The 15611-nt window shown below is 34.9% G+C and overlaps 1 protein-coding gene across 1 annotated transcript; it reads right to left on the minus strand.

The window, feature by feature from the left end:
* Window positions 1-4636: 4636 nt before the first annotated feature.
* On the minus strand, window positions 4637-15504 carry LOC118810876 (interferon-induced protein 44-like). The gene is made up of 9 exons (XM_036574999.1): window positions 15457-15504; window positions 12526-12566; window positions 10884-11150; window positions 10663-10693; window positions 8060-8255; window positions 6747-6884; window positions 6423-6594; window positions 4946-5046; window positions 4637-4822 (listed from the first exon to the last, which is right to left on the minus strand). Exons 2-9 carry the CDS (start codon window positions 12548-12550, stop codon window positions 4637-4639), a joined length of 1116 nt encoding a protein of 371 aa, XP_036430892.1. The 5' UTR covers window positions 12551-12566; window positions 15457-15504.
* Between the last annotated feature and the right edge of the window lie 107 nt (window positions 15505-15611).

A 15611-nucleotide genomic window follows, 5' to 3' on the forward strand; every position in this document is an offset into this window, starting at 1 on the left:
CTCACAGTAGCGCTCTCACACACACACACACACACACACACACACACACACACACACACTATTTATATCCTTGTTTATATCCTCCTGACTTAGTTATGCTACTTCTTTTAGTTGTACTAAAAACAACAACATTGTGTAGCTTTAAACATTACCAATACACAAGCTGGCCACTTTATTAGAAACACCTCCCTTGTAGCTCCATCTTGTGGGTGTACAGTTAGACACTGTAGCCCACAGGTTTTCAAGTAATTATGAACTAAATGCACAGTCTGCATGCAAACCTCCACCATCAGGCAGTTCAGCTTCTCGTTCTGCTTGGTCTCTTCATGATAGTTCTTCAGTGGAAAAATGCAGTTCATAGGGACACCCAGTCTAGTAATGCACTCATAATTGAGTACCAGTTATAACATTCCATGTTCTTCCTGGAACAGACTCACTTTCTCTTCTTGCTTTGGTAGATTTCAGTCAAACTGTCATGTGTCAGAATGCACACCTTGCCCACTCTGTCCACTCTTGTCATAGAAGGCAGCTGAGGGATTCCTGCAGCACAGACAGCAGAGATGCATGGAGATGCATCTCTTGATAAACATGAGAATTTTTCTTTTGACGATGGCATTTGGTTCAGCATCAGAGGCAGCCAAGCAGCCCCACATCATGAAGCTCACTTCACCATACTTCTGAGATGATGTTTTCATGATATTCAGTTCCTTTTTTTAACGCCATACGTGGTCTTTCTGAGTAATTTAAGCTTAGTTAGATCAGAAAATAACACATTTTCCCAGTCATGCTTTGAATAGTCAAGGTTGGGAAGTTATGTACATCAGCTTTTGAATGTATATACATACATACATACATACATCATGTAAACCGCTTATCCTTCTGGGTCACGGTGGTGTGCTGGAGCCTATCCCAGCTGTCATTGGACGGCATGTATGTATGCTTTTGAATGTAAATTTCTAAATATAAAAATACTAAAAGTGAGTTACATGAGAATCAAAATCAGAATCACATTTGAACTCCACCCACAATTTTTGTGAGAAACACAGAATTACAACCCAAAAGTGACCATGATTGCCAGCTTCAAGCATATCTCTCGACTGTATGATTGCAATTCTTGAAGATGTGCAATTACACTGTCAAAAAGTTGCTCATAAGCAAATTGTGCTAGTTAATCCAGAAGAAGGTATCACAAAGATTGAGGGTGAAGTTCAAATCTGCCTTTTAACCTTCATGGTTACAAACAGTAACACATCTACAATGCAGACTTTATGAGTTACAGATTTCATGGCACACGATTGTGGTAGCAGTGCAACAATACTGCCAACAGTTTGCACATAACTGAACAACTGAAACACAAACTTGTACTTGTTGATCTGAATAAATCAAAAGTACAAAATGTAGGGAAATACAAATTTGCATATGTGAAATTGGATCTAAATTAACTAAGACACCAAAATTACTAACATTACTTTAACTCCACACAAGGTTTAGTTCAACTGTAGATTACTACCCTAAGACCGCATTTTGTGTGCAAAGGGTAGGTCATTTCTAGCCTTTATAACTTCAGAACAGGTTTAAGATACAAACATGGACCACATATCAGAACATTCAGCAGACCCGCCCCTAACTAGCAAGCATGACGTCTTTGAGCTGAGACGTCAGCATCAGTGAGTTATTCGGCTCGGAAAATCACCTAAAATCCTGATATTATTACTCTGCTGTTTGGCCTTCATATTCCAACAAAGGGTTAAAACAGTGACATGATTCACACTTCAGGTCACTCATCAGACTCTGCTTCACCATCCAGAGTGATTTCATCCACCTGTGACCATCGATCAGCCAGCAGTCCAGCTCCAAAATCACCCAAACCCCACTCGCTACTGTTATACTGCATCTCTGCTTTTAGCCTTCATATTATAAACAAAGGGCTTTCAGTTTACATTGATTTTGAGTATTAAACATATCTGATATTAAATATGTAACTCAATTTATAATTAAAAATAAAGCCTGTCTTGCTGTGTATCAGAGTTTTAGCACTGAGCCTGAATCCAAGAGGACAGAAAATCAATAAAAAAACATGTCCATATTATGCTAATTGTTTATTTTTATTAAATAATAACCAATAGAATAAATCACAAAATTATTGCACTTTCCAGACTAACAATTTCTGAAAAGATAACTACTATTCTACTTGTTTTCAAGATCTCTATAATTAAAAAAATACACAATTTTGCAAGTGTTAGGTACATTTTTGATCAGAAATTCATAAAGATATCAAATTTCTGTTAGCATTTACATGTCAAACAGTGGCATATCTGAGTAGCCCAGGGTCTCCTGAAAATAACAACATATGGCATGTGTGACTGTCACATGTAAATACTTTATAATTGCAATTGTAATTGTAATTGACCCAAAAAATTGTTTACTAAACTGTTTGAGATTATGAGCTTTATGCAAATCAACAATAACTGATTGTAGGTCTTCTGATATCTTTTGCTTCACGTCAGAAGATGCTTCTTGTACACTTGGTTTAAGTCAAATTAGCTCTAACCCACACCTCCAATCACATTTCATTCACTGGACTGTTTGCTAACTCCTAACTCCTATTAGCTTTTGTTGAAGTCATTGGCATAGGGGTTCACATATTTTTCCAACCTACACTGTGAATGTATGAATGATGAATTTTCCTAACTGATTAGATTGTATGTTCATTCTTTCATAAAATTACAATAACATGAAGACAAGGAAAGTTGCCCTGGACAGTGGACAGTGCTCATATTTCAAACAGAATATGGAATGATTTGAATTAATAATTAAGCATTTATTAACAAAAAGATTTATTGTAATGTGACAGAATTATGGTTATATTTGTCAGTGCAATCAGAAAAATGAAGCATCCTGCCAAACACCCAAATACAGTTCAGTATATTACTATCGAATGAATGAAAGAAAACAGTATTTCAGCCCATAATGTTCTGTCATTTAGACATTATACCACAGAATAAAATGCTTTACAGCAACATCTCCACTCATACATCCAGCCATACATACACACCACCAACTTAACATAAACTCTTTACACTCTGGCAGTCTCCTGGTGTTTGTGATGGTACTTGACCATTTCAACCTTATTACCCACCGATCAGACAGTTATGTTTTTGTAAGTCAAACATTAAAATTAATATTGTAAAGGTTGTGCACAAGACTATGATGATACTCTACTTACTGTATAGAACAGCTAGTTAGATTTGTAAGCTAGATTTGTAATGCACATGTGTAGAACAGCTAGTTAAATAGCAATTACTGGCTTGATAAGGCTTTATAAAAGCAATTGAAGGGCATTATAATATCTCCTCATACCAGGGGTGCCCAACATTCAGTCTGTGGACTGGAATCAGCCTGAGTCTAATCTGGCCTATCAAATTAATTTAGGAACAATAATTTATAAGTTAAAATCACTTTGTGGACATTAATTGAAACTAAGGATAAGTAAAAAGTACTAGTGTCTGTTATTCCACTAGGGGGCAAAACAGAGCAATAAAAAAGAACATCAAAGACTATAGGCTACTGACAATTATGCTAATTATTTATAATTTTCAATCTATGAATCTGACACTGTAAGCATGTCTCTTTCCCAAAGAAGACTAAGTTTTATGTTAAATACTCTACATGGATTTTTTTTATTTTAACCAGCCTGAGAGCAGCATATCCTGGGGTGGTGGGGTGGTTAAGTTCCTTGACCAAGGGCACAACCAGGAATTCTCACTCAGCCAAGGGTTTTGAGCCCACAACCTTACAGTTCTCCAATGCCTTGTGGTTGCTGGCTTACCTCTCCTGCCACTAACTACACTACCTACAACCCCAAAATCTACCTTACTTTCATAGCAGTGCATATATACTTCATATCCTGTTTAACTGTATTGTTACAGTTTGTTACCAGATACTGTTGGACACTTTTACAGAACTATCTAAATGTTTGAAACCTAATCTTTATCACTTTATCAGTGTTCTGTATCAATGTTTGTGGGGGTATATATGGTAAAACTATAAATGGGAAAATTTGGTTATTATGTAATGAACTGTCATATGTTTTGGGATAAGATGTTTGATCAGTTTTGCATTCAGAATGTATCTTTGAGATCGATGGCAAATTCAAACAAACAAAAACAAAATCAAAGTATTTCTCCATGAAATCTTAGCTATTTTTTCCACATGGAGCAGTCTGGAGAAAAGGGGTAAACTGGAACTCTAAACAGTTACAGATTCTGAAGTGCTGCACTGGATTTTGTTTTTAAGAAATGTAATATATTCTGTATTATATAAGCTTGAAAGGAGAATATTTATCATAAACTTGTAAAAAGAATGAAAGCAGAAAAGTTGTTATACCAAGAAAAAAAAAAAAAAACTTCATATATTAATGGATTTTACCACATATTTTGCCAAAAATACAACCTGTCCATCACTGTTTACAATAACTACATCATTACAGAATGGTAGATGAAGGAACCCAGGACAATTTTTGTCCCATAATGCATGAAAACTGGACATTCAACAAGACAAAACTGTTATATATGTTTCGTAGGCAAAACTACTGACTCTTCAAAACTCATTGCCATTTTGATTGTATCTATTTGCCTCATTCTACATGGGTTTGTTTGTTGGAGCATTTGACCACATAGTCATTAGCCCAGTCAACAATCTGTGTTAAGGCGTCCAGCATCAGGCAGTTGATGTCCTCATTGATTCCGGTCTTCTCATGATAGTTGCACACAGGGAAGATGCAGTTTGTTGGGACGCCCAGTAAATTACTGCATTCACGCATCTGGATACACAGACAAAGACAGACACACATACACAGAGTCATTCATTTTCCTTTTACAGTGTAGTAACTGGGAATGTCTTCATAGATGCCCATACAAGGTCTCAAACTAGCAAATGAACTCACTTTATCCCTGATCTTCTTGCTTTTGTAGACATTGCGCAAATTGATCTGTGTCTTTTGGTGTGTATCATCCACTTTGGTCAGGAAGACCACTTGAGGCATACCTGTAACAAAGACAGATCAAGACCCAAGAGAAACACATTTACTTAGCTACAGCTATTTAACAGTAAATTATGAAAATAAGAATACCATGATTATGAACACATTAATAACACATTACAATGCATTCATAGATCATTATAAACATATAATATTATAAACATATAATATAATTATTTAAATTACACATTATTTGAGGCAGGTTAACACATTATACAGGCATGCATTACACATAATATCCATGTTTTTATGCATTATGAATTGCTATGCATACATCAACACCACATCAGCCTAACACTGCTGTCAGAACCAATCTCATATCTCCAGAATGATTACTTTACAGGAGAAGAAAAAAAAAACCTTACTTTTAATGTAAGTCAATGTAACAATGAGTTTTTTTTTCCTTTTTTTTTGCTCCATTTCTTTTGGTCTATTCATCATTAAATTTACACACAATGTAAAGGACAACAGGCATTTTCAGATTTTGACCAAAAATGAAAACCAATAAAAAAATGCAGATATGAGGTTTTGTTCCAACAGCAGCGATATCTATATATTCACCCTGGACCACTAGGAATCAGCCATAGTTTATCAAACAGAAACAGAAATAGAAATAGTTCATCAATAATAATATATATCCATAAGGCAAGCTGGGACTGAGTTTCTTTGATACTGTAATTTGGCAATATAGTATGTTATGTTACTTATAATTCATTATGTTTATAATTATAATTATGTTTAATTCATAATGCATAATAAACATGGCAATGAAGTGTAATGCAGTTTTATAAATATTTATAGCTGTGTTTATAATGCCTTATGATTGTTATGAATGTTTTCATAGATCATTAGAGATGATATTCATGGAACCTGTTATGGTAAATTCGATCAATGATGTGGATTTTAATTGACTGGTCCAGCCTCCACCCAGAATTGTGTTTTTTAGTAGCAACTAACTGGATGGGTTTACAGAACATTGTAAAAAATCTTAGTCAATCATTTCCATTTAATTTTTTTAATAAAAGGAAATCTATAAAAAATTGAGTATTTGCCAGCCATTGCTGTGGCTGTCAATGTTGTCATCCAGCATACTAGTGATTTTAAATATATAGAGACAAATGCTAAATGCCATAATATTTGATGTCATGATAGTTTGTGCCACATGCAAATATTTGCTAGAAGCACTCTAATTACATCCACAATTATAACATCTGCCACGACAGTTACCAGTAATACAAACATGACACTGTTCTATTACTAAACATAATCTGTCATGGAAGCTCATGACAGCATATGACTTCTCTCATGACATGTTTATGGCGATGTTATGTAGGGAGGTTCAATTAAAGTGTTACTGATATTTTCTAATAAGCTGACTCACCCAATTTGCTTGCCGCATCTCTGACAGCCTTCATCTTTTTGACCGTCTTATCTGGAATGATTGCAAGATTGTCTGCTGGTACAACATTCACCAGGCAGTGAATCTTGTCATTCAGGGTGGGATTTTCCCGGTAATACTTGCTTCCTTCAGACAGTGAGTGCATAAAGTTGAACTAAAGGGGGAAAAACAATTAGCAGAGTGAGACGTCTCTGTGGTCACTGGCTTGAACATTTGTTTTTCTCCATCATGTTTTCACAAACCTGTGACATCAGCCAATCCTAAGAGTGTGAATTTTACACTTCTAAGTAAAAACTTTGATCTTACCGTGTAGCCCTCTTTAATGTGTCCCTTCAGAGCACTGATGATGTCATTCTCGAGCACCCCTTCATCCTTTTCCACACCCATGATGTCATTGAAGGCAAAAGGGAACTGTCCATCCTTCTCCATTGAATATTTTTCATACTAACAAAAAAGGAACAAACAAACAAACAAACAAAAACAAATAAATACGCATTATATACCACACACATTATGTACACCTTGCTCTGGTGGGCTCCTGGAAGACAATGTAGCAAAACATTGAGATCATCCAAAATCACAGTCGAAAACCAGAGATCCACAACAAGACAAAAGGGCAAGGCAAAAATCAAGGTCAGGACAGAAATACAGGTCATACATGGAAGTCGATAAACAGGAAAGGAAAGAATGCTCTTCCGATTCAATACATTCTGATTACAGATTAAGACTGAGATGTTTATATGCTCACTCTTCTCAACCATCTGATGAAAATCTCCGTTTACATGTTCACTACAAGTAATCAGATCCAAAATGATCGCCTAGAGTAAACGTTACCATGACAGCGAACATCATGTGAGTCCAGTCAGAGTGAGATGAGCAGCAATGAGCAGCGTGTGTGCTTTTAATTACTTTAAAATGATGTCAGACTCAGGAAAACTTTCTTCACATGTACTTATTAAAGCAAGCCGAGAGGAAGACGTCATGTTCTGAGACACTTACGCTGGACGTCCGTCCCATCGCCGCCTTTTAAAGATCAGAGCATAAACTTCGTCTCCTCTGCAGAGCATTTTCTGCTCCATGTTGAACGTTATAAACTTTTGCCTGAGCCGGTTTGAGTTCTCTACTTTCACTGTGACGCGAACGCACAAGTGCAGAACGTACTTACATATTCTGATTGAAAGTGTAATCGGATACAGACATTTACATGGCTATTATTCTTCTATTTAACGAATTATTTACAGGATTACCCACCTTGTTCAATCGGATAGAAATTGTTTTCCGAATGGCCTCAGTAGTCTATTCTGATTGAGGTGTTTACATGGACATATTCTATTCCTATTGAGCTATTAGTTTGATTATTAATGAATTATTAGGCTGCATGTAAACGTGACTACTGTCAGAATTCCTCATTTTTGAGAGGGTTTTTTAATATATTTATTTATTATTTACAGAAAAAATCTGTAAATGTCTGCAATGCATAAAATAAAAACATAACTAGTTTTCAATAAACAAGGTTAAAAGCTCAAATTCTAGCAGCAGAGATTTTAAGCAACAGTAGCATAATATTTATCTGTGTTTTTAATGCACAACAGAATATCAGGGCTGTATTGTGTACTCACGTATATGGTGTAACTCTTAGACATCCCTCCTGCAGCCAGACAGTTGACAAACTGCCGTCTTTCAAAAATGGTTCTGATAGTGTTTATGGTGCTGGATTTTCCAGCTCCAACTGGTCCCAACAGAAGGAAGCGGAGCTCTCTGACTTTGTCATTGCCAGTTTTAAAGGTCTTTAGTTTGTTGATCATTGGATCTTCACTGGGGAAAAAGTGGAAGACAAGATTTATCTTATTAGAGAGCCTGAGATAACCGTTGTTTAAATATTATTCATAAAATGGCTAGTTCCAGTCTTAAAATCTGGTTTGCTGATTTTGTTAAAATGAAGGTCTGAAAACCTATTTGCTTATTTGCATTTTCAGCTCTCTTATGAGTACAGGAACAAAAGGTGGATTGTATTTCTATGATATTTCTACTTAATAGATGAGAGAAAGCATTTTAAATAGAGATACTGCTTGTATTTCTGATTTCATTTTTGGTTCTTTCAGTACCAGAGTATATTTTTGTGTATACAGCAGGACCACAATGAATGTACAAACCAGAAAAGAAAGATAAGATCAACCAACACCAACCACTGCTCATCTATTGTGCTTTGTTAATTTGCTGTATCCAATAGTAAAACTCCACAAGGAATGTAATCCATTATATAATCCAAAGATTAGACCACATCAACTGCCTTTTTGTACTGCTCAATTCAAAGAGGTGTGTGCCTTCTAAAAAAATTAATATAATGCAACATATGATGGCATAGCCTCTTGATCACTATGTAACATTATACCTGTTGCTGAGAGTTCAGGTCTGACAGCCCAAGTCTGAGAGTGCAATACTGCGGCTTTGCAATCAGATCATTCTCAAATAGCATTAAACTCAGGCTGGATCTCCAATAGTTTCCTACAACGTATGAAATTCTGGCTTCCAAATAGTGCACCAAATACTTTGTCCATTATGAAATGTACACATGGATTACAAATGGCTTTATTTTAAATATTTTTTGCACTATTTGGATGCAGGAGCCAATTTTAATACACTGTGTAGGAGGTTGGGAAGCTTTTGAGATTCAGCCTGTAAAATCTGATTGGCTAAGACACATTTGAAGCCATTGTGAAATATTTGATATATGCACACCAACCGCCTCACAACCACTGAACACTGTATTACTGCGCCGCATCATAAAAAGCCTTTTGTTGTTAATGGATTCATTTTTACTCTAATGCTGCTCACATGAAGCACCAAGTTAATTGATGAAGTAAGAACCTGGTTCTGTTTAAACTGAGAGAGTGGTAACTAATTGTCTTAAATAGAACTAGGGTAGTTAGCTGGCTAAAACATACCATACAAGTAAACATACCATACTTGCTAAACATCTCCTTCAGTAATATCGCAGGCTTGAACAAAAGCACTGACGATATGATTCAGTGTCAAGCTGCAATATAAAAGACTAAAAAATGTCACTTGAACAGCTTACATTCTTCAAATGTTAGTGTTTCAGTCAGAACTACCATCAAATCCAGGCTCAGACAGTGCCAGAGTCTCAAACAGTGCCGTACTTCCTAAACAGTGTGCTATGTAAGTTTTGAAATTCTAGATTAGACAGCCAAATAGTGCTCTATTGAGTATGAATGTGGCTAAATCTCAAATTGCTATATTTTAGCTATATTAAGCACTGTTGGGTTGCAGTATGAATGAAAATGTTATGAAAAATTGAAACATTCATGAAATGTGCTGCAATATCAATGTTTTCACTGTAAAAAAAAAAAATACTGCTACTGAACTTTAAAAAACAAGTAACCAGGATAAGTTGAAATATTTGTAACTCATTAAGTTTAAAATAGTTAAAATAGTGAGTTGATAAATTTAAAACATGAAACATTTTTTTGTTAATTTAATATTAAATTTTAATAAACACAAAATTTCAAGTTAACTTGATTATTTTGAAGGTTAAATGTACAGTTTATCAGTCCATGGTTGCTTGGCAAGGACACCATACTCTAAAGAAACTATTTCTTGGCAGAATACTTGTTTATGTTGATTATTATTAATAATAACAAATTGTTTATTGAAAATGTGTGTGTTTTGTCAAATTTTGTTGGCTGCCATTTTAGAAAAACAATAAGCCATGAAAGGCTGTGCAGTACAGTGATTTTATCAATGGGAATAAAGTCACAGTAACACATGGCCTCTCATGGCTTATTGCTTCAGTAGTATATTTGATACCGTATATATAAATGGGGGTAAGTCTATATTATCCATTTTTTAAATAAATTGTTGAATAACTACAGCCTGTATAGGCTAGCATGCATATACTGTAAAAATGGTTCGTCAGATCAACCTAAAAAAATTACTTAATTTAGTAACAACTAATTGAACTAGTTTTATTCAACTCAAAAAAAATGACACTGACTGAAAGAATCGTCCATTCAAAGTGTGTGTCTATTTAGGTTGGATAAAAGTAGTTAATTTACTTGTAGCCACATGGAGTAAATTTTTAGGGTGATCTGACGAGTTATTTTTTACAGTGTAGGAAAGAATGTTAAATAAATAAATAAATAAATAAATAGACATTTCTTTTCTTTTAAACAGAATCATTAAAGAATGATTATGGACTTACTTCCACTGGACTGTCCTCCATTCGTTGAGTTCTGTAAGAAGTGCACAATGAAACAAGTAAAACAGCAATACTTTTAAATGATTTTATTATTGAAAAATTAGGTCTTATTTAGCATTAGGCAGACAGTAGAGTGTTACAGAGTGCTGCGTCTTGCTAAGAACATGTTGGAAGTAACATCTTTGTGAATTCTCTGATGACTGGAATGCAAAATTCATACATACCAACAGTGACCATGGCAGAGCATGAGACACTACCCGCGTAATTCGTCAGGTTTAATGTGTAGAATCCTTCGTCTTCTTCCTGAGCATTTATAATTTTCAAGCTACATGTTTTGCCAGTTTGTTTTATTTCATGCTTGTCCTGCACACAGTTAAACTTCTGTCCTTTCTTCTCCCATGTGGCAATGAAATCTTCTGTGTTAGCCTCACAGCGAAGAGTAACAGGTTGTCCAACTTTTACGTGTTTCTCAGCCAAAACAGTGACAAATTCTACAGGGAAGAAGAAATTGTTAGAAATAATACTCATTCAACAGGAAATACAATCAATACAATGTTTCAGATAACTACAGCTTAAGTTCAACCTGCCTTAAGTAGGATCTGTTTTTTGTTCCCTAATAATGAGAGGAAGCAGAATTTTCTTAAAGAATCATTGATGGTTGCATTCCATGTCACCAAGACTCCAACAGTACACCAAACTACAACAAACTATTTGCATGGTTTAACAAGCAGAGCTGTAGTTCAGCTACAGACTGGAAACAACGCTGAAACCGAGGCTAAGCACAGAATCCAGCTTTTGCAAGACTATCTCAGATCCGAGACATTCATTTCTTCATAATTAGCTAAAGATTTTAATCAAGTACACTGTATGGTCAAAGTATGTGGACACCTGACCATCGCACCTGTATAAACTTGTTGGACATTGCATTGCATGAGTGGTAATCAGTGCCCACTCAGTCAAAAGAGCATTTCTGAAGGTCAGATGCTGATGTTGGACAAGAAAGTCTGGCTCGCAATCGATGTTCCAATTCACCCCAAAGGTGTTCAGTAGGGATGAAGTCAGGACTCGACTCTGTAGAGGCCACTGGAGTCAAGCCATGTCCTTTTGGAGTTCACTTTGTGCACAGGGGCACAGTCATGCTGGAACAGGAAAGGGTCTTCCCCAAACTGTTGCCAAACACTTGGAAGCATACATTTCTCTAAAATGTCTTTGTACGCTGTAGCATTGACATCACCGTTCACTGGAACTAAGGGGCCCAAACACTGAAAAACAGCCGCAGCCCATCATCCCTCCTCCACCAAACTTTACTGTTGACACTATGCACAACTGTACTGTTCACTTTAACTCATTCTACTGCTAATGTTCATCTACAGAGACTGAATGGCTATGTGCCTGATTTATACACCGATGGGTGCATTAGCGATGGGGGTGGTTTCAAGATCTGTTATAGGGAACTAATGAATTATCTTCACTCCTTTGGTAATTAATACAGGAGCCTTTTATAGAAATGTTATAAATTCAAAATCAAGATTGGTTATATGAGAATAACTTCTGATTTAATGCATGAATAAGAAGATTTTTTAATTGCTGTTTAGAGATAAAGTATCCAGTAACAAGTTCATTGAGCCCTGGCATATGCGTGACCATACCATAAATATATCATGGCCGAAGTCATATGTTTTCATGTGGTGTCATATTACTTAATATAACATTATTATTATACAATTATGTCAGTGTTATACAGCAGAGTTCAAGTGTCATGCTTTAGGATAGTCAAGATGTCAAATTATTCTTTTACTGTTTATTATTGGAAGCTAAATTAGACATTAAATTGCTTAAAAATTCAACATGCAAGTTTAAACTTACCAGGTTTGGACTGAGATGACCCCATGTTCGAATCTGTGAAACTGAAGACAAATAATATGGCATTATTACTTATTTATAAATGAAATGTGGAATTTGCCATTTAGCAGTGGAGAAATCTCAGGACTTTCTAAGCCCTCAAAAAGGACTAATGATTCACATGTCTGTAACTTGTAGTTTCCTTTTAATTTAACATAATCATGTTTTGTATTTAAACTCAGCAAGTATTGTTTTAGTAATACTCTCATTTCATTGTTAAGGTTTGTTTGAGTTAACATCTTGAAATGCCCAATCCAAACTTGTCCAATCAGGATTTTTTTTTATATCTGATATATCTGATTACCTACCAGAAAAAATAGAAAGTGAAATTATTAGAAAGTTTGGTAACACTTTCTATGAATTTGTAAGCATCTATAAACACATTTGTAACATGTTATAATGTATTCATAAGGCATTATAAACATGGTTATAAATATTTATAAAAAAGAATTATACTGAATTACACTTTATAGCCATGTTTATTATACATTATGAATTGTTAATATAATGCATTATAAATAGTGTTAATAACATGTTATAATGTCAGTGCCAAAGAAGTCAGTCCCAGCTTAGACAGCGTAAAGTAAAAACAAATACCAAGCTAACGGTGGTGTACATTACCTTTCCCACATTGGGTAAAACACTGATGGCAGCTCTAGTTTAAACTCTGACGTTTGAAGCCTGTAATGTGCTTTATTATGTATGTTTTAGTGTTTCAGTAAATCCTTCAGTAAATATTTCAACTTGAAGACTCACTCTGAACACTGGAGGAGGCTTTAGTACAGTACGCTTCACTTTACTTAGAGCAGACAAATACGACTTATGAGCTCTTATAATTTTTTATGATCAGTACTTATAATGTATTATGTTAACAATTCATAATGCATAATAAACATGGCTATAACATATAATGCATTTTTATAAACATTTATAGCTATGTTTATAATGTCTTATGAATGCATTATAACATGTTATGAATGTGTTTATAGATGCTTACAAAGGTGACATTCATAGAAAGTGTTACCGAAAGTTTTCTGTAAGTTTTAGTCCACTGTTTATATTTATTTGCAAAGTTTAACACATTGGACAAACAAAATATTAAATATTGAATGCACCATAATTTTTGCAGTTTTATTTTTTCAATATGTTCAATTCAGCAAATAAACAGACATTATTCATTAAAATGAGCAGAAGTGTGTTCTCTGTAGAGGACGTGTTAACTTGTTTTCACTTAGAAAACCAACAAGACCTGACACTCGACTAGGACACCCAAGCTTTCACACTTCACCATGGGGAATAATATTTTACCTGGATTCTTTTTTCAGATGAACATAATGGAAAGAAATTAACTCATAATGGAATAGTTAGCAAACAAATTGCAACCTCAATTTTAAACCTTGATCTTTTAGTTATTTGTAAACAAGTACACAAAATATCATGGATCACAAATATATGTTTGTGGTTATTTGACGAAGGGTTGTTTAAAACATACCTGTTTGGGAAGAAATCATTTATTTGGAAACAAAACTTAAAGTGTCTCTCATGTCTGCTTTAGTGTACCACCTTTCATTGTCTTTGCATTCTTTAGCTATTAATATGTATCTGCTTACGTAAAGTTAGATTAAAAGGTGTGGAACTATAGCAGGTTTAGCAGCTTTAGCAGGTTTAGGCTAATACAATACAGATCATTAAGTGTTGTGACACCCAGACTTTGGAATGTCATCCTTCACTGGCCACCCTTCACAGTACCAGCTGTAAATAATAAGTGTTTACAAGGTTTAGGTTTAATGCACAAAGCTGCCATCTTTGTTTCCCTGGCAGCGTGTTTAATGACTGGTTCTGAACTTCATCACATCGAAGCAATGGTGTTTAGCATTTGTAGCTGTGTACATTTTAGTTAGTTGTTCATTAATTAAAAGGCAATTTATGAATTGGTAGTGCAATCAAACTTAGTGAAAGGATAGTTTGAAACTAATTTTAAATAAGGACTTAATAAAGACCATATGCACAAACTTTAAGGCTTTCTCTATCTAGCAAAACTTTAACTTTCTTCCTCTTAGTCTCTTTCTACACTTATCCCAATTATTATTATTATTATTATTATTATTGGCTAGATTAACCCCTTAACATTCCAAGCTTATTACATACTAAGGCTTATTATTCTGTAACTACAGGGACTTCAATGCAAACTAATTGAGCTTTTCTTTTGTTGGCCCATGGCTTGATAAGGGGTTAAGTCAAAATCTAAACATGATTTTCAATGGTTAATTGCTCTTGGCATTGCAGAGTACTCTAAAATTAGGCTAAAGCAATTTGTCTACATAAAAGAATTGTTGATTAGTGATAAGAATAAGAACCAGAGGTCATAATGTCTGCCATGCAAAAATAGTCATTTTATTAATGTTTCAAATTTGCGTTGTTGTTCATTTAATAATCAATAGTAGATTTAAGGTTGATAATTGGGAAATAGTAGTAAATCTGAAAAATCCAATAAAGTCAAAATTCTGATTTTTTTGGGGGGCTTACATTGTCCTGCATGTATTGCTCCAACATGAATTGATGTCAACTATATGGTTACGGCAAAATCACAGTATTTCTGGTGTAAGGCATGAATTCAAAACTATTTTATGCAATAATTTTCTGAAAGAGAGCTTAGGGGGGCAGTAAACACTGTGGACATCTGGTTCCTATCACCAGAACTTACTCAGTAATTTTCTCTAGAGTGAAACATTTAACATCAAACTACTCTGAATAAGTTTGTGTACCTCTTAACAACTTGTGCAGAAATTTAGAAAAATCTGTGGAATTCCTCTTTAATCCATGTTCAAGAAAATGATCTTAATCCACACATGAAATATTTCATCCCAAAGCTAATTCAAAGGCAGTTTGGCTTACCTTTATAAGGCGTCTGAGCTGTTGCTGAGATCTCTGCTGCTTTCTGTCTGCACCTTTTTGTGCCTTTATATACACTTCATTCTACTTTCACTTTCAATTGTGTGCAGTACGTATGAGGAGGGCGTGTGAGAAGGTAAGAACAAACCAGAGACTTT

Source organism: Colossoma macropomum, unplaced genomic scaffold (assembly GCF_904425465.1).
Source record: "Colossoma macropomum unplaced genomic scaffold, Colossoma_macropomum, whole genome shotgun sequence".
Lineage (NCBI taxonomy): Eukaryota > Metazoa > Chordata > Actinopteri > Characiformes > Serrasalmidae > Colossoma > Colossoma macropomum.

What these genes read in the sequence shown, in the direction of transcription:
- LOC118810876 (XM_036574999.1), bottom strand. Translation starts at nt 12,550, where the DNA reads ATGGGGTCATCTCAGTCCAAACCTG. An exon ending in CTCTGCCATGGTCACTGTTG is followed by an intron (nt 10,694 to 10,883) that starts GTATGTATGAAT and finishes CACTTCTTACAG; the next exon opens with AACTCAACGAATGGAGGACA. An exon ending in AGATGCGGCAAGCAAATTGG is followed by an intron (nt 5,047 to 6,422) that starts GTGAGTCAGCTT and finishes TCTTTGTTACAG; the next exon opens with GTATGCCTCAAGTGGTCTTC.